The following is a 20,170-nucleotide window of genomic DNA, read 5'->3' as shown; positions in this document are numbered from 1 at the left end:
AGGAACAAAGTGATTTCATCGCTAACAGCAGAGCAGAATATCACCTACTAAGTGTGTTGCTGCCTCAAGAAGTCAACCGCATCGAAAGCTACTTGTCAGCTAAAGACCTCTTGGAGAAATTTCTAGAACTCCACCAAGGCACATCCGAAGCGAACCTCGCACGACGATACCTTCTTTGAAATCAACTAATAAACGTACGTCTGGAAAAAGGTGAGAAGGTAGCCCAGCTACACACGAAGATCAAGGTGCTAATCACTAGACTGGTCAACCTCGATGAAATGGTAACAAACTAGGACTTTTTTCCAGGACTCCAGAATGGACTTTAATAATTTACACCAACTACATATCAAAGGAATTAGAGATAAGTACAATAGAAGAATTATTTTTGACTTTCGAATTACATGAATCCAGATGTGCCAGATCAATTAGAGAGTTAAGCTAGAACTTGGCACTCAGAGCTACAAAGAAGGACAAACTTGAATCAGACTCAGATCCGGAAAGAGACCAAGAAGCTTACATGGTAAGGAAATTTAGGAAAATTTTTAGATCTAACAAATTTAAAGAAATGCAGAATAGAAAAAAACTAAGAAATAGAAGAATGGTTTGATGCTACCAGTGTCAAAAGAAAGGACACATAAGGGAGGACTGCCTGAAACCAAAAAAAACAAGAGGCCCAAGCAAAATAAGCACAAGAATATCAAGGCCACTCGAGATGAAAACTTATCATCCAAGTCATAAATAGAAGCATATGCTGGTCTAGCACTGATGGCTAACCATGAAGAACGAAGCATCTCAGAAGTTACCATCGATGAAAGGGGAGCGACTACAGACGAATGTAGTGAAGCAGGGAGAGAATCAAGCTTCAGATCAGATAAGATAAGTGAGGTATACCTCTTATCACCTTATCAACTATATTTTGGCATTAAATCAATGGAAAAATCAATGTGCAAATTGAAAACTAAAAATGACAAATTAAAAAATGAAAATTTAGAGATAAAAAGGACCTTAGCAAAATCATACTTAATAGAGGATCTAGATAAGTTAAAAATTGAAAAATGCTAATTTAAAGGAACAAATAAAAAAATAAAAAAAATTCTGCATGCTCATATTCTAGATATTATCAAGGACTAAATTGGTATATTAGATACCATAAGGGCCAAATTAGAAAGTTATCACCAACATATGTTCCTAAAAGATACTTAATCAATCCAATAAGAAGAAACATATATTGAGTTCCAAAATCCTACTTAGAATAAATTAATTTTCTTTTTAGGTTAAAATTTATAGAAAAAAAATTAAATGTTTAATTTCTTGATCATCTAAGTGCTCAGAGCTCTTTTCTAGTGTCAGTCGTAAGTCAACACCTTGGGCAATAGCGTTCTGCTTGACCTGCTTGTCCAAGATGGATTCGAGCTTGTTCTAACTCATCCTGAGTCAACTGAAGAGTGCGCAGTTGTTGAGTGATGGTTTCATCTTTAATCTTCGCTTCTACCTGCAGAAGGGACATGAAAGAGGTGTATTTCTCTTTCAAATAGATCATCAATTGAGCTTGGCTCTCCAGGTCTAAATATGCTTTCTGTTTCAGCGCTACCTCAGCACGGGTCTGAGATTTAGCAGCTAGCTAGAGTTCTTCAATTTCCCTATGAAGGGAAGACTGAAGATCCCTCTCTTGTATTAGCTCGGCTAAGGTCGTATCCTTCTAGGCAATCAATTGGGGCATATGAGTCAATTGTTGGCGAAGGTGTTGCAGTTCATCCAACTCGGAGTCCAAATCCATGATTAAGGGGCATCAGTTAAAGGAATCTCTGTGGGTGGAGGTCAGCCCCTTTTAAAGAGGAAGAGGGGGGAAGTCAACTTCTATAGAGATTAAAGCGGTCCTTCCCCCAAGGTTGATTGAGCAATTAAAGAGGTTACAATACTGATGGTTTAGAAAAAGAAACAACATTTATAGTCATAATGGCGAAGTAAATGATACTTGAGTTAGGATCTAGTCATTCGGACTTGAGCCTCCTTCGACTAGACTTGGAGGGGAGGCTTGTGATACGGTGCATAAAGGTGAGGTCCGATAGGCCAGACAATCCAAGGTCAAGGGGACTTGGCAGTCAGAAGTCAAGGGTATGTGGCAATCAAAGATAGTCCAAGGTCAAGGGGACGTGGCTGTCAGAAGTCAAATGAAAGTGGCAATCAGCAGTTAGGAGGAAGAAGGAGTTAGACCGTCTGACGTCATCGACCACATAATTCCTGATCAGATATAGACAGATTAGGTTCTTAAATCTGAGACACAAGATGCAGCCTAGAGTAATGCCTGACCTATCCGGATTGGTCGAGTTTCCTCAACTCGGACCGTATAGTCAAGCCTGGTACTTTCAGTAAGACAGCTCCAGGTCGGCCCTTTAGTGATCCAAGCGTGAAAGATGGGGCTCTCGCCACAGCTCGCCTCCCTCATCAAGATTTTATCCATGTGGCACACCCGAACGGTCATCCTGAGCTATCCTTAGATCAACCCGAGCGGGACAGAAAGCACTAGGCGAAGACAATGTCAGGGAATCATAACCTCCTATCAGGGAATAACTTGTTGGAACCCCAAGGTATTTTGATGTGATCAAACAAGTTAAGTTAGGTCTTGTTTGGTTTAACCATTGTGTCTAAGTGTGTAAGAGCTTAGGAGCACAGGAAGTCAAGCGAAAGACGTGGCTAGCGAGAAGGACGGTACGGGGAGAGAGACGACGGGCTCGGTGCGTCCAAGGGACGAGGTGCCGCGGAAGAGTACACCGATGGACGAGAAGAACGTATGCGACATTCGAGGAACAAGAAATTGGGAAGGAATGTTGCTCGAGGAGAAGGCCTGAACTTGGGTTCGGGTGAACCCTTTTTCGGATGGTCGAGATCACCCAAGCAAGTGGAGCCGAAGTGGAAGACCTGAATCGAGACGAGCTGAATTGGAGCAGAGGTCCCAGATCGAAAAAGTCAACTCTATTGACTTTCTTGGTCTAGGCGTCCGGAACCCTTCTAGGTGCCTGGACCTAGATGATTATCCAGATCACGGTCAACGCGATCTATGCGAGAAGGGATAAAATTTTATCCCCTCTCAGGCGCCTGGAAGCCCGACCAAGGCTATAAATATAGCCTTGGTCCAAGAAGCTGAAACTTATAATCCATTTCTGTTTGCTCTATTTCTCTTTGTGTGTTGTTAACGCTGTAAGAGGCTACTCCGTCCGAAGGAGATCTTCAGATAATGCGCTTCATTCTCCTTGGATTAGCAATCTTCTGATTGCAAACCAAGTAACTCCTTTATGTCTATTTCCAGTTTAATTAGTCTCGTTATTTTTTAATTACAAGTATTCTTAATTTAGCTATAAGTCGAGAAAGGATTAATTTATTTTTTCAGGACAATTTACCCCTCCCCTCTTGTCGGCCTCTAAAGGGACCAACAAGTAGTATCAGAGCAAGGACACTTCAGAAAGATTAACCGTCGACCGAAGCAAAGCAACTAATGGTCGGACCAAGCATTGTTCCACCAAAATTCGAGGGAGACTTCACACACTGGAAACGTCGTATGGAGGTATTTCTGAAAACATATTTTGAAATTTATTTAATAATAAAATATGATTTTGTAGCTCCTACGAATTAAAATGGAGAGGAAAAAGAAGAAAGTCTTCGGACGAAGAAAGAACAAAACGATTCCGTAGCAAACAATCGGGCGGAATATCACTTGCTGAGCGTGTTGTCGCCTCAAGAAGTCAACCACATCAGAAGTTACTCGTCGACCAAAGAACTCTGGAAAAAATTCCTGGAACTCCATGAAGGCACATCTGAAGCCAAACTTGCAAGGAGAGATATACTTCAAAACAAACTGATAAATATCCGTCTAGAAAACGGTGAGAAGGTAGTCGATCTACATGCAAAGATAAAAGAACTAATCACCGAACTCGAAAACCTCGGAGAAACGGTAACCAACCAGGACACGATACTCTACGCACTCAATGTCTTTCCCAGGACTCCAGATTGGACCTCAATAATCGACGCCTACTACATCTCGAAAGACCTGAAGGTAAGTACCCTAGAGGAACTTTTTTCTACTCTTGAATTACATGAAATCATATGTGCAAGGGCATCAAAAGACTTAAGCCAGATTATGGCGCTAACTGCAACCAAGAAGGATGAACCTAAGTCAGACTCAGAAGAAGATCAAGAAGCTTATATGGTAAGAAATTTCAAAAAATTATCTAGATCTAATAAATTTAAAGAAATGTAGAATAAAAAAATACAAGAAATAGAAGAAATGTTCGTTATTACCAGTGTCAAAAGGAAAGACACTTAAAAGAGAGTTGCCCAGAACTCAAGAAGGATAAAATCAAGATACCCAAGAAGCACAAGAATCTGAAAGCTACTTGGGATGACAGTTCATCATCTAAGTCCGAAATACAAGAATATGCTGGACTAGCACTGATGGCGAGCTATGAAGGACAAAGTACATCAGAAGCCAACATCGATGAAGGGGGAGCGACTTCAAATGAATACAACGAAGCAGGGGGAGAGTCAGGCTTCAAGTCTGATATGGCAAGTGAGGTATGCCTCTTACCTCCTAATCAACTTTATTAGGTATTAAATCTATGGCAAAGTCTATGTACAAATTAAAAAGTAAAAATAATAAATTAAAAAATAAAAATTTAGAAATAAAAAGAATTTTAGCAAAATCATGTCTGATAGAAGATTTGGATAAAGTAAAACTTAAAAATGATAAATTAAAAGAAGAAATAGAGAACTTAAAAAATTCTGATTATTCAAATATTTCTGCTTTTAGAAACTATAGAGGATTAAACTGGTACTATAGGTTTCACAAAAGTCATATCAGAAAAATACCAAAGACTTATATACCTAGAAAATACCTGATTAACCCTGTAGGAAGGAATCTCTATTGGATTCCAAAAACGTGTTTAAATTAAAAGAATAAGTAAGACTTAGGGCTTTCAGGTAGAAAATTGAATATTTGAATTCATTAAAAGACTTTGTCTAGAAGTGGTTGATGATCAAATAACCAAGAAAGTCTAGTGTCTCGCCACAGCCTAGAGGCCAATTTCTGAATTAAATATTTAATTGACAAACTGATAAGTGTAAAATAGTAAATTGCTTTCAATATTTGTCAATGGTTTAACACTTATTGAAATTTCTTCAAAAGATTTCACTTAGAAAAATTCATTATTTAAATTATTTCTGTTAAAAATATTTTTTAAGTTATTTATTTCGTTGTACAAAAATTTTATTTTTAACTTAGAAAATTAAATTGTTCTTACTTAGAAATTTTTTTAATTAAAAATTTTTTCTGCCTGAAAATTTTCTTACTTAAATTTTTTTTAACACTTAAATTTTTTTAATTTTTTGCAATTTTTTTAAGTGTTAAAGTTAACCTTAGACTTGTTAAGAAACCTCATTTTTTTGTGATCAAAGGGGGAGAAGGATATATATTAAGTCTAGGGGGAAGTATGGTATAATCTAATTTTTAAATTGATCAATCATTTTGCACTTATTTGCAAAATTAATTATTTTTACATTGCATTAGTTTACCCTATCTTAACTTGGGTTGCTCACATCAAAAAAGGGAAGATTGTTTGAACCCCCAATGTGTTTTAATGAGATCAAACAAGTTAAGTTAGGTCCTGTTTGGTTTAACCCTTGTGTCTAAGTGTGCAAGAGCTTAGGAACACAGGAAGTCGAGCGGAAGACGTGGCTAGTGAGAAGGACGGCACGGGGAGAGAGCCGACGGGCTCGGTGCATCCGAGGGACGAGGTGCCGCGGAAGAGTACATTGGTGGACGAGAAGAACGTGTGTGACATTCGAGGGACGAGAAATCGGGAAGGAAGGCTGCTCGAGGAGAAGGCCGGAACTTGGGTTCGGATGAGCCCTTTTTCGGATGGCCGAGATCACCCAAGCAAGCGGAGCCGAAGCGGAAGACCTGGATCAAGGCAAACTGAACCGAAGCAGAGGTCCCGGACCGAAAATGTCAACTCTGTTGACTTTCTTGGTCCGGGCGCCTGTACCTGGATGATTATCCAGATCACGGTCAACACGATCTATGTGAGAAGGGATAAAATGCTATCCCCTCCCAGACGCCTAAAACCCTTCCAGGAGCTCCGACCAAGGCTATAAATATAGTCTTGATCCAAGAAGCTAAACAACAACTTGTAATCCATTTCTGTTTGCTTTATTTCTCTTTGTGTGATGCCCGAAGGAGATCTTCAGATAGTGCGCTTTATTCTTCTTAGATTAGCAATTTTCTGATTGCAAATCAAGTAACTCTTTTATGTCTACTTCCTGTTTAATTAGTCTCATTATTTTTTAATTACAAGTATTCTTAATTTAGCTATAAGTCGAGAAAGGGTTAATTTATTTTTTCAGGGCAATTCACCTCTCCCCTCTTGCCGACCTCCAAAAGGACCAACATAAATGTTATACGTCAGGGAATATTCAAATGGTCTGCTATCATCTGCGAATGGAACCTTTTTTAACCAATAAGAGAGCACCACGTCTTCTCCATCCCCCGATAGCCCCTGACACCCGACATTCTCTGTCATCGGTCAGGCTCCAGAGGTATATATTGTTATATAAAAAGGAGGTCCTCTCCCTTGAGCAAGTACATGTACATTCGTACTTGTCTTCTACAATTCTTTTTTCTTTCGTGCACAATTCTTTTGGGGAAAAGTACCTGATTTAATAGATGTGGCGGCGACAGCTTCTTCCTGATTTAATAGTCTTGTTGTAGGGTTGCCTCAAGGATTTATTTCCAAAATTTTCTTAATGATCTGTTTCTTTTTTCTTCTCAAATTCCAAATCACCTGTGTGTGATTTTATAGATTTTTTTTTTGATAAAATAGAATTTATCAAACTGCAATTAATATTGTATTTATCCAAATTTTCCGTTTCAGACAACAAATCGGAATCAATTTATTTATTAAAATTGTCAAAAATAAAGAAACAAATTATTTCAACTATGTCTTCTATTTGTCAAATAACGTGGGTATATATATATATATATATATATATATATATATATATATATATATATATATATATATATATATATATATATAATTTATCTTTGATTTGTATGAAATTAATCAAAGACTAAAAGAAATTATTATTTTAAAAACAATCTAAAAAAACTTCAAAACCAGTTTAATGCTTACCTATAAATATGATTCATCATGTCCAAAATCGTTTAGACCCATTTAAAATGTAACGTCCCTGATTTTTTTTTTTTTTATTTTGGGGGGAACCAAACATATATATCTATAAATTTAAATCAACACCGGCGACGTGAAAGAAAATACTAAATTCTTAACATGAGTTCCTGTATTTATTTGCAAACAAACAGCTACTAGACTATGCAGAAAGGTAAACTAAAGTAGGTATTCGGGTTGTACTGCCATGGTCCCGAGCTGGCTCACTGGTCATTACCTCCTACCTCATTCATCTCATTTCCTGAAAAAAAAATAAAGTGATAATCTGTGAGTCGAGAGACTCAGCATATTTCGAATCGTGTTATGCAATAGGTAGCGCCCATAATCTTGTGTACTACGGCATCAGGGGATCTTTTGTATAATGAACTCCTGAAAATTGGTCTTCAGCTTCTCAAAGGCTTCCGCATAGAGCCTAAGTCGGTCATTTCTTATCTCAAACGTCCCTGATAACTATTGAGCGGTCAACTGAGAGTGTGAGTGAATGAGTACTTTAGCGGCTTCCACGTGCCCTAGGCTTGTAAGTCGGCTATCAGGGCTTCATATTCAACTTCATTGTTGGTGGCGCGATAGTCAAGCCGAAAAGAAAACTGCATCCGGTCTTCTCATGGTGAAATGAGCAAGATGTCTATCCCGCTACCTTGTCGAGTGGATGAACCATCAACATATATCTTCCATGTTGCCTCTGGCTCGATATTTTGGACTTCTATGACGAAATCCGCCAAGGTCTGGTCCTTGATTGCTGTTCGGGGTTGATAATGTATGTCGAATTTACTCAGCTCAGTCGTCCATTTGATCAGCCTTCCTGATGCCTCAGGGTTGAGAAGGACCTGTCCCAAGGCGCTGTTAGTCAGCACGATGATTGAGTGCGCCAGAAAAATATGGACGAAGCCTCCGAGCAGCGAGTATTAATGCATAGGCTAATTTTTTCAGACCGGTGTAGTTAGACTCTGAATCTTTCAATATATGGCTTAAAAAGTATACAGGTTATCGTTCTTGGCTGTTCTGCCTTACCAAAGCCGATCTGACTGCATGTTCATTGAATGATAGATAGATCCAGAGCGGCTCTCCAACGATTGGCTTGACTAATACAGGTAAAGAGTTAAGATATTCCTTAAGTTCCTCCAACGCCTGGTCACACTCAGCATCCCGCTAGAATTTTGTAGCTCAGCGAAGCACTTTGAAGAATGGCAACCTCCGGTCGGATGACTTGGATATGAATCTGGACAGCATCGTAATCCGATCAGTCAACCGTTGAGCTTCCTTCAAGTTTCGAGACGGCGGCATGTCTTGTAGCGCTTTCACCTTGCTTGGATTAGCTTCAATGCCCCGCTCGGTGATGATGTAACCCAGGAAGCGGTCACTCTTCATGTCGAACAGACACTTACTCGGGTTTAGCTTTATTCCATAGGATCTCAGAGTTTGGCAGTCTCCTCGATATCTGCACACAGGTTAGCAGCTCAAAGATATTTTATTAATATGTCGTCGACGTATACCTCTATGTTAAGGTCGATCTGTCGTCGGAACACCTTGTTCATCAGCCTCTGGTAAGTGGTGTCGGGGTTCTTGAGTCTAAACAGCATAGCATTGTAGTAGTATGTTCCATCGGTCGTAATGAAGCTGACCTTCTCCTGGTATTCTCGGACGAACGACACTTGATGATACCCTTGGTATGCGTCAAATATGTAGATCAACTCGCAACCCGCCATTGAGTCCACCATCTGGTCTATCCTAGGTAATGGATAGAAGTCCTTTGGACACACCCTGTTCAAGTCGCGGAAGTCGATGCAAACCCTCCATTTATTGCTCGACTTAGAGACTAGCACGACGTTAGCGAACCAACTCGAGAATTGGACTTCCCTGATATGGCCAGCCTCCAGCAACTTTTCCATCTCCACCCGGATGATCAGATTTTGTTCTACGTTGAAGTCCCTCTTTCTTTGTTTCACCGGCTGAGCGTCCGGTCAGACATGAAGCTCATGTTAAACGACACTCGGTGAGATTCCAGAAAGCTCATGTGTCGACCATGCGAACACATCATGATTTTGTCTGAGGCAGCGACCAACTGTGCCTTCTTCTCCACCTCCAAGTCAGCGGTATTAAATGTAGTTGCCTCCGTTCGGCTGGGGTGGATTTGAACCTCCTCCTTTTTTTCGTATACCAATGTAGGAGGCTTTTCAGTGATTGCGTTTACCTCCAAGCGCAGGTTCTTCCGAGCGTTTCTCGCTTCGGACTTGACCATCTTGACGTAGCATCGCCGAGCGGCTAGCTGATCGCCTTTGACTTCGCCCACCCGGTCGCCCACCGAAATTTGATCTTTTGGCAGTATGTAGACACCACTGCCCGAAATTTGTTGAGGGTCGGTCGGCCTAATATGACGTTGTAGGACGACGGTGCATCCATCACTATGAAGTTTGTGGTCCTGGTCCTCCTCAATGGTTCTTCCCTGAGCGAGACGGCCAATCGGGCTGTCCAAGCGGCAATACTTCGTTACCTGTGAATCCGTAGAGCGGGATTGTCATAGGTAGCAATTCATTTCGATCGATTTGCAATTAATTTAACTCCTTCTTGAAGATAATGTTCACTGAATTTCCTGTATTAACAAAAGTTTGATGAATAGTGTAATTAGCAATTACCGCTCGGATGATCAGCGCATCATCGTGAGGGACCTCCACTCCCTCCAAGTCTCTAGGGTCAAAGCTGATCTCGGACCCTTCCTCCTTCTCCCTGCTACATCCTACGGCATGGATTTCTAGTCGCCGAGCATATGACTTCCTGGCTCTGTTGGAGTCACCGTTGGTCGGCCCTCCGGCAATCATGCCTATTTCTCCACGAGTAGTATTGCTTCTGTTTTATTCTTTCCGAGCGGAGGATCTGTTTTGTTCAGCCAGGACTCAAGAGGGATCAGTGATATCCCTCCGATGGTGCTGATGTTGTCGCTCGGGCACCCTTCTTCATCCTCTCGGCGCTCAGTAGATCGAGGCCTATGTCGTCGATCGAGAGATGGAGATCGGCGGCAGTATCCTCTCGAAGTTGGTCGACTAACGATCAGTGTTAGATCATAGCAGTCATGCGAATTGTGCATCGCCGATTGATGAAAAGAGCAGAGCATTGGCGTCCATACCTTGCCCTTTGTCACCTTCTGCCGACCGGAAGCCACATGTTGTACGACATATGTCTTGGTCTCCTGGTGTGGACACACTCCCTCTGCCCTTGGTCCTTTGGGCGACTGGTGGTTGTTCGACGGGCGCCACTCGGATGTCGTCGGTGGTTCGATCGACATTTTCTTTTTCCTTGTCGCTTGGGCTTCTTCCACATTTATATATTCATTGGACTTCTTGTGCAGGTGGTTGAAGTCCCTGGGCGGCTTTCTGATGAGCGATTGAAAGAACTCTCCTTCGACAAGCCCTTGAGTGAAGGCGTTCATCATCGTCTCGGATGAGACCGCTGGGATGTCCATAGCCACCTGATTGAAGCGCTGGATGTAGGCTCGGAGTGTTTCCTTCGATCCTTGCTTCAGGGAGAAGAGGCTGACGCTCGTCTTCTGATAGCGTCAACTGTTGGCAAAATGGTGTAAGAAAGCAGCTCAGAAGTCATTGAAGTTGCGTATAGATCCGTCCGGTAGTCATCTAAACCAATGTTGCGCCGATCCGGAGAAAGTGATGAGGAAGACTCGGCATTTCACCCAATCTGTGTACTGATGGAATGTAGCCGCATTGTCAAATTTATCTAAATAGTCGTCTGGGTCAATCGCTCCATTGTATTCTCCGATCGCCAACAGAGTATACTACCTTGGCAGAGGGTCCTACAAGATCTCCTCAGCGAATTGGCGATTGATCCGTTCGGGCGAAGCATGGCTTCTAGGTGCCTTGCCCTTTCGTACGTCCTGAACGGGCGCCTCATCTGAAGATGATCCCCTTTCCTGGTTCGCCTGAGTTAGCTCGGATTGAATTTGGAACAGGGCGTGGGGATCGACGCGTGTGGCGCTTTCCCAGGCGTGCCAGTCGACCCCCTATTCTGGCCCCATATGGAAGCCTGCTCCGATCTCTTCAAATCCCTCTCGTCTTCCGACTGTCGACGTCGCAAGCTGTGGTGCTTGTCGATCGGCTAACGCCTGTTGTTGCTGTTGCTTGATCATCTTTGTAGCTCGGGCTTACACAAGCATCTCGAGCTCCTCCTGGGTGAGTGTCACGATAGTGAGTGTCCAGCGTCCTCCATCTTCTCGATTCGGATGCAGGTCAAATTCCCATAGACGGCGTCAAATATAATCCTGTCCGAAAGTCGATGAGATGGAAAGCTGGGGATGTGGCGCTCCCGCTGATTGCCTATAGACTCCACTCCACCCTGTAAGACATATGACGTCAGTACCGAGCTAGGGAAAGGGTCCCCGACGTTGTCCTTCTGACGCTCAAGTCAGTCACCGATGATGATGTAGAAAGCGAAGCAACAAGAATGAACTATACCTCAAATAGTGTATCGTGTACCTCCGTCGATGGACCTCCTTTATATAGAGCTCCTGTAGCGTGCGTGCACGCTTCCCAAGATGAGCACGCTTTCCAAAATTTTCTTAAAAAGACTTGTCAGCAAAGTGTTCCTGACACAATACTTTAACAAGCCAAGTATATCTCTGATGTGACAGTGGAAGTTTCCGTCTTCTGGTTGACCATTCCGCATGTCAGCGGCACTAACTCTCAAAATGATATCGAGGGAACACTGCGGATCCATTGCTAGGCCGAGCGGGCTAGCCGCTCAGCCGGCATTTAGCGGCTACTGTACCCCATCCGCTCGGCTGGCACTCCACCACACCAGTGTCTCATCCACTCGACCGAAACTCCGCTGTGCCTGTCCCGAGTCCTATCGCAAAGTCGAGCGGGGCAATCGCTCGACACGGATTCTACATATCTTTGCGTCTGCTTCCTCATTGAGCGTCGGTTGTTCAACGCATCACCCAAGTCAGAGGTGATGTCGGATCGGGTACCCTTTCCTCCTGGTCGGGCGACCTAATCACCCGACCGACCAATATGCCTATCGTCTCATATGATGGTTGAACACTGACTGTCTTGACTTTGACCTCTATCATGACCACTATTCTCTACAGGATGAATCCTTTTTTATCACCACATCACTTATTCTTATCACCGCATCACTTATGTAAAGCCTATTTATAGACTCTATTTTTTCATCAATGAGCCGAGCTTCTCCATTTCTAATACATTTTTTGCCTTTTTTTTTCTCGCCATTGTATCAATCTCAAGATGCTCTATTTCTTGCAGGTGTCGAGCAATAACCTCAGCGGTAACATTCCCCTGTCCGTCTTCAGAATCAGTAACTTGGAAACTTTGAGCATGCCTTCAACAATTTAAAGGGGGCGCTACCCGATGACATCGGCGACACTTTGCCATACCTGCGGGCGCTCGGTTTGGCCTACAACCAATTCGAGGGCCCGATTCCGGCGTCGCTGGATAAAGCCGTGCTTCTCGAGGAACTCGACATCAACAGCAATAATTTCAGCGGGCAGATACCGCGAAATCTGGGAAGCAAACTGCCTAATTTGAAGCAGCTATCCCTCGGTAAAAACCAACTCGTGGCAGCCGACCCTGATGATTGGGATTTCATTGCCTCCATGGCGAGCTGCAGGCAGCTGGAGGACCTCAACCTCATCGAGAACCAACTCGCTGGCGAGCTCCCAGACTCCTTTGCCAATCTCTCCCGGAGGCTCAATAGTCTCACCCTCGGCAGGAACGGCATATCTGGAAACTTTCCGGCCACTATCAGGAGGTTCACTAACCTGGTGACACTGGGTTTGAACAAGAACCAGTTCACTGGCCCCATCCCGGACGTCCTTGGTGAGCTCATCGAATTGGAATCATTGATCTGGTACGACAACAAGTTTACCGGCACCATTCCGACGACGCTCGGCAACTTGACTCGGCTCAGTGAGCTCTTCCTCGACGGCAATTTCTTGACTGGCACGACACCGGCCAAGCTCGGGAAGTGCCAGAATCTACACATTTTGGACCTATCTAACAACCAGCTCACCAGCTCAATTCCACTTGAGGTTCTAAGCATCGAAGCATTGTCTAACTTCGTCGACATGTCCAACAACTACCTGATCGGGCCGCTACCGCAGGAGGTTGGCATGTTGCGCAACCTTCAGTACTTGTCCTTCTACAACAGCAGCTTCTCCGGTCGCATTCCGAGCACAATTGGAGAATGCCAAGTTCTGGAATTTCTCAATTTAAGCAGGAACTTCTTCGAAGGGACCATTCCTCGCTCGCCGACTTGAAGGGCCTCAAAGGCTTGGACCTCTCGCACAATAACCTGTCCGGTCCAATTCCAAAGTTCCTAGGAAATTACCAGGACATGGAGAATCTCAACCTTTCCTACAATTCTTTCTCCGGGGAAATGCCAAGTCAAGGATTATTCCTTAATTCTAGCGAGTTTGACGTCGAGGGAAATAGAGGAATCTGCGGCGGCACCGCGGGTTTGCATCTGCCTTCTTGCCCAACACACAAATCCAAGAATTATTGGCGGCTCGTGCTCGCAATAGCACTGCCGGTGTCTACTCTGTTCTTGTGTATTGCCCTCTTTACTGCGTTCTACGTGGTGGGACGACAGCTGCCGCAGAGTAACGAAACTTCCATGTTTCGTGGTGATCAGACAAGTGATCAAATAGTCACGTTTCTTATTTATCCGAAAGAACATCTTAATTTTAAACCTACTCTCGCCCATCTTCTAAATTCCTTAAAAATACAATCGTCTTAAGATCTCATGGCTAGCTCATAAAATATTATCATCAGAATTAAAAAATATCTAATATGTTCTCATATAAGTCCAACATTAGAATGATATGATCCTATATTAGACCTATAATAAATTTGATATTTTTTCATATCAAATCTACTTTAAATTTGATATGATCTAATATTAGGCTCAGCATGGTCTAATATGGTTTAAAATCAAATCCATCGTAAACCTAATATTTTCCATATTAGACCCGTCTTAGATTTAATATTTTTTCATATATGTTAAATCTAATATGATCCAACATCAAATTTACATCTAACATCACGTCTATGTAAGATCTGATGTAGTCCAATGTCAAGATGGGACTGATAAAATATATCAGATTCATAACGTGGAATTTAAGCGGTTGATGGGAAAGGTGGGAAAGAAATAATTTTTTTTTTATACTCTTTGTAGTTTTAAAATTAAAGTGTTTTTTTTTTCCGTAAATAAAGAAACGTGGTAAACCACACAGAAACCACTGACGACTTCTCCCCTGAGAACTTGGCGTCGGAAGGTATGGCTCGGTGTACAGAGACTTCCTCGGCGATGAGCAAATCGCGGTCAAGGTGCTTGACCTCGAGCACTGCGGCGCCTTCAAGGCCTTCCTCGCGGAGTGCGAAGCGCTGCGCAAAATCTGCCATCCGAACCTCATCAAGATCCTCGCCACCTGCGTCAGCATCGACTCCATGGGCAACGAATTCACAGCCATTCTGTTTGAGTTTATGCCGAACAGGAGCTTGGAGAACTGGTTACACCCCGAGACGAGGGACAAGAAGTTCCACAGTACCAAGAGGTTGGGGCTAGTGCAGAGGCTCTGTTGGTTCAGAATCTATGAGCAGCATCCCGACAATACACACAAAAATAATAAAGAAGATAAAAAACAAAACAAAAAGAAACGTAGTAGCTTGGGAAAAATTAATCTTGCCGTGCTACTGTTTCCATTCACATTTGTGTTGTATATATACACCACAAGTGATAAGATCTTACATCACTTAAACCATAGAAATAATGCCACGTAAGCTATAAAATAGGAAAGGCTAAGTTATCAAAAATATTAAACGAAACGTTATAACTAAAACTTATCATGTCCGATTTATTTGAATTTATCCGGATTATTTGCTCACATTACTCCCACTAATCCGGACATGATTGTAGATCGCGGACGCCGAGTAGTTGTCGCATGGCAGCTAACTTCACTCCTGGCAATGCTTTAGTTAACGCATCGGCTCGCTGTTCTCCGGTATTAACGAACTCCACCACAATCTGTCCCTTCTCAATGCATTCTCTGATAAAATGAAACCTTGTATCTATATGCTTGCTTCGACCATGGAATACCGGATTCTTCATGAGAGCTATGGCGGATTTGTTGTCAACAAACAAAGTTACCGGTTTTGGCTTTACACCTGTCAATTCACTGGCAAGGCTCCTCAACCACAAAGCATGGCAGGCTGCAGTTGTGGCTGCCATGAATTCTGCCTCACAAGATGAAAGTGTCACTGTCTTCTGCTTCTGTGAGTTCCAGGACACCAAACTTTCATTAAAATAGAAAGTCATTCCACTTGTGCTTTTCCTTCCATCTAGATCGCCGGCTAAATCACTGTCCGAGTAGCCGAATATACCAATTTCCTGGGGTCCCTTTATGTAAACAAGCCCAAAATAAATTGTACCTTTTAAATACCTGAGAATTTGTTTGACCACCCTGTGATGCATGATTGTAGGCCTCTCCATGTATCTGCTCGCCATTCCAATAGAATATGACAGGTCCGGCCGTGTGTGAAGCAAATATCTCAGACAACCAACAATGCGCCTGTACTCCGTGGCGTCAACTGGAGTCCCTTCCAGATCCTTATGCAACTGTGTCTTGGGTTCCATTGGATGCTTTGTGGCATTGCAGTCTGCCATCTTGAATTGAGATAGAATTTTCTTGGCATAAGCTGATTGTCTAAGTGAAATTCGGCTCTTCTGTTGCTCCACTTCAATCCCTAAGTAATAGGAGAGAAGACCCAAATCACTCATCTCAAATTCTGTGATCATTTGTTGTTTGAACTTGTTGATTTTCTCTGTGCTACCTCCTGTCACGATGAGATCATCGACATACACTCCAACAAGTATACTTGCTTCTCCTTCACCTCTTGTATATACTGCATGTTCTTGAATACATCTTTTGAAGCCGAGCTCTACCAGACTCCTGTTCAGCCGCATGTTCCAAGCTCGTGGAGCCTGCCGCAGTCCATAGAGGGCCTTGAATAACCTGTACACCTTATGTTTCTGATTTTGTACCTCAAACCGTTCCGGTTGAGAGACGTATATTTCTTCTTCTAACTCTCCGTTAAGGAATGCTGACTTCACATCTAGATGGTGTACCTCCCAGCTTCGATTCCCTGCAAGTGCAAGAATGACTCGAATAGTATCAAGTCTAGCGACCGGTGCAAATACCTCTTCAAAATCGATGCCTTGTCTCTGTACATAGCCTTTAGCAACTAATCTTGCTTTATACTTAACAACTTTCCCAGCTGAATCTTTCTTCAGTTTGTACACCCACTTTAGGCCAATAGGTTTGTGGCCTAATGGGAGCTCAGTTAGGGTCCAGGTCTTGTTCATTTTAATAGTTTCCAGTTCTTCCTCCATTGCTTCGTACCAGCAAGCCTCGGTTGCAGCTTCTTGATAACATGTCGGCTCTTCAGATATCAACATCACCTCGCCCTCTTCTTCATCAATACCAACCACTTCCTCAGTGTTGGCATAGATATCAGCAATGGATCTAAAATGGACCGGTCCTTCATAAGACTCAGGTGAGTTTGTTTTCGAAGGCGAGGAAGTTGTACGGGTGTTCGATGAAAGTGTAGATGGACTTGACGCTGCTGGCGATGTTGTGACGTCTTCTGTTCCTGCCTCAATGTCTGCTACAACAATCACCTCGTCGGTGTCGAGTACATCCTCCACCATAAACTCCGGTAAGTTTTCTTCATGATTAGCACCTGCAGTCCATGTCCATTCACTATTTTCTTGAAATACTACATCTCTACTTACTTGTAGCTTGCCATGCCTTGGATCAAATAGACGATGAGCTTTGCAGCCTTCCTCGACACCCAAGTATACCATGGGTAACTCCTGTCGTCAAGTTTCTTCAGGTGAGGGGTTGTATTTTTCACGTATGCAACACAACCGAACACTCTCAAGTGGGCGAGATATGGCTTTCTCCCCATCCAGGCTTCAAATGGGGTACGGTCTCCTAGTGCCTTAGTTGGGAGACGATTTAGCAAATAGACAGCATGCCTAACTGCCTCTCCCCAGAACCTTGCCGGCATATGTGTACCCTTGAGGAGAGATCTTGCCATGGCCATCACAGTGCGGTTACGGCGCTCCACAACGTCATTCTGTTGGGGTGTGTAGGGAGCCGTAAGGTGCCGCTCGATTCCTTCATTTTCACAGAATCGAGTGAACTCTGTGGATAGAAATTCACCACCACGGTCTGTCCGGAGTGTTTTGATCTTGTACTCAGTCGTGTTCTCCGTCACGGATTTGAATTTCTTGAATGCTTGGAATGCATCTTTCTTTGCTGCCAATACAAATACCTACATCCATCTTGTACAATCATCAACAATCAACAAGAAATATTTGTTACCAACCAGTGTACTTGGTGAAATTGGCCTGCAAATATCAGCATGGAGAAGTTCCAACGGCTTCGTCGCTCTAAAGTTAGCTTGGTGCGGGAATGGCGACCTTCCATGTTTAGCGACCACACATACCTCGCAAAGCTTGTTCGGCTGAGGCAATAGTGGCACATCAACCGCCAACTTCTTCTCCCCCAACAGCTTCAAGTCATGGAAATTGACATGTCCAAGCCTTGCATGCCATAACCAGGTCGGATCTTCTAGGCTTGCTAGGAGACAGATTTGCTTGAATGTCTTCAAGGTTATCTTGTACAAGCGATTTTGCGTTCGCTTTACCAGCATCAAGAGCTTCCCGCTTCTATCAATTATCTTCATGGCATCTCCTTCCATGTGCACCTCGTTCCCAGTTTCTGTCAATTGACCAAGACTTATGATATTACTACAAAGTCTCGGAATGTAGTATACCTCGTGGAGAGCCTTCTGATCGTCGTTCTTGCATTCGAACACAACCGTTCCCTTGCCCATGATCTCAATGGTTGATCCATCGCCAAACCTCACCCTCCCGGTGATGGTTTCATCCAGCTTTTGAAATTTCTCACGATGGCCAGTCATGTGGTTGCTGGCACCATTGTCAAGGTACCAGACGTCCTTATCTTCTTTCTTAATGCCTCGGTACATCTCCGGTAGCAACCTCTCTTCACTGAGTAGAATGGTATCCTGCCGCTCACGCCTAGCGTCAGACTCCTCGTGGGACACGGTCATCATCAGTGTCGGCTCTTCATCAGTGGCACAAGTGAGGTGAGCCTCATCATCACGCCGCTTGTTGTAGCATTCGGACGCATAATGCCCCATTTTCTCGCAATTGAAACATTTTATATGTCTCTTGTCTCGAGTGCCACTGTTGTTGCCGCTAGTCCCTCCTGCACTGCCTTGGCGTTGCGTACCACGACCACGACCGCGCCCTCGCCCACGTCCACGCCATTTGCCACGACTGGGGCTGCTGAACCCACGCCCCTTTCCTCCTGACGAGGTGTCCACGTTGCTCCCCTTCTGTCGCATTTGCCATTCGGCATGAGTTAATAGGAGCTCACCTTCAGTGCCGTTGGTGTTGCTGCGTAGTCGTAGCGTTCGTTCTTCGTACGCCTTTAGTCGCCCTATAGCCTCCTCAAATGGTATAGACTCAAGGTCGTAGAATTGCTCAATACCAGCAACAATAGGAAAGAATTTATCAGGGACAGAATCGAGCAATTTTTTTACCAATGAGGAATCTTCAAGCGTGGCATCAAGGGTGGAGAACTTGCTGCTTAGGGCGCTGAGTTTGCCAGCAAACTCATCAATCGTTTCGGTCTCTTTCATCCGGATAGCGTCAAACTCACTATTCAATGTTTGTACACGTGCCTTCTTTACCCGATCACTACCAAGGTACCTCGTCTTGAGGCTGTCCCAGACTTCCTTCGCCGTCTTCTTTGTTGCGATCTGGAGAAGGATGTCTTCGGGGACACACTGCAGGATGTATGCACGTGCCTTTTTATCCTTCTTTGCATCCACCTGGGCTCCTTCCGCTGGCTCCACCGCCTCCCAGACTCCCTGGGCATCAAGAATCGCCTCTGTCTTGATTGCCCACACAGTGTAATTGTGTGGGCTTAGCATCGGATAGGGAAATGGCACTCCGCCGTTCTCCCTTGCAGCAACTTGTGGGATGCCAGACATTTTTGTGGAATTGTAGATTCTTGGGTGTCTTATACTACCAAGGCTCTGATACCAATTGTTGGTTCAGAATCTATGAGCAGCACCCCGACAATACACACAAAAACAATAAAGAAGATAAAAAACAAAACAAAAAGAAACGTAGTAGCTTGGGAAAAATTAATCTTGCTGTGCTGCTGTTTCCATTCACATTTGTGTTGTATATATACACCACAAGTGATAAGATCTTACATCACTTAAACCATAGAAATAATGCCACGTAAACTATAAAATAGGAAAGGCTAAGTTATCAAAAATATTAAACGAAACGTTATAACTAAAACTTATCATGTCCGATTTATTTGAATTTATCCGGATTATTTGCTCACAGGCTCAACGTCGCGATCGAAGTTGGCGCGGCCTTGAACTATCTCCACGACCAATGCGACACGCCGATTATCCATTGCAACTTGAAGCCCAGCAACGTGCTGCTCGACGCCAATATGACCGCTCGCGTGGGGGAGTTCGGCATCGCCAGGTTCCTCACGAGAAGCTCCAGCGTTTACCAATCTTCTTCCGCCGCCATTAAAGGTTCCATCGGCTACATGGCTCCAGGTGATATATGCTCCAGAGAGTATACAATTTGGCAGATCAAATTTCCCCGAAATGTTAAACTTAGGATTTTTTTTTTTCTTTGTGGCATTTACAGAGTATGGGATGGGCGGGCTGGTATCAACGCAGACAGATGTATACAGCTACGGGATACTACTGCTGGAGTTGTTCACCGGGAGGCGGCCGACGGACGAGGAGTTCAAGGACGGCTTTACACTGCAGAAATAAGAATGA

General features: G+C 43.6%; 1 protein-coding gene across 1 annotated transcript; it reads left to right on the top strand.

Moving 5' to 3' along the window:
* Window positions 1-9,100: 9,100 nt before the first annotated feature.
* LOC122039065 (putative receptor-like protein kinase At3g47110) lies at window positions 9,101-20,164 on the top strand. Its single transcript, XM_042599077.1, has 7 exons — window positions 9,101-9,231; window positions 12,509-12,530; window positions 12,601-13,368; window positions 13,482-13,915; window positions 14,539-14,835; window positions 19,716-19,939; window positions 20,034-20,164. The coding sequence occupies exons 1-7, from the start codon at window positions 9,101-9,103 to the stop codon at window positions 20,162-20,164; spliced, it is 2,007 nt and encodes a 668-aa protein (XP_042455011.1).
* The last annotated feature ends 6 nt before the right edge of the window (window positions 20,165-20,170 follow it).

Source organism: Zingiber officinale, chromosome 1A (genome assembly GCF_018446385.1).
Source record: "Zingiber officinale cultivar Zhangliang chromosome 1A, Zo_v1.1, whole genome shotgun sequence".
Taxonomy (NCBI): Eukaryota; Viridiplantae; Streptophyta; class Magnoliopsida; order Zingiberales; family Zingiberaceae; genus Zingiber; species Zingiber officinale.
Note: the sequence above shows the minus strand (reverse complement) of the source record. Positions and strands in the feature narration are given on the sequence as shown.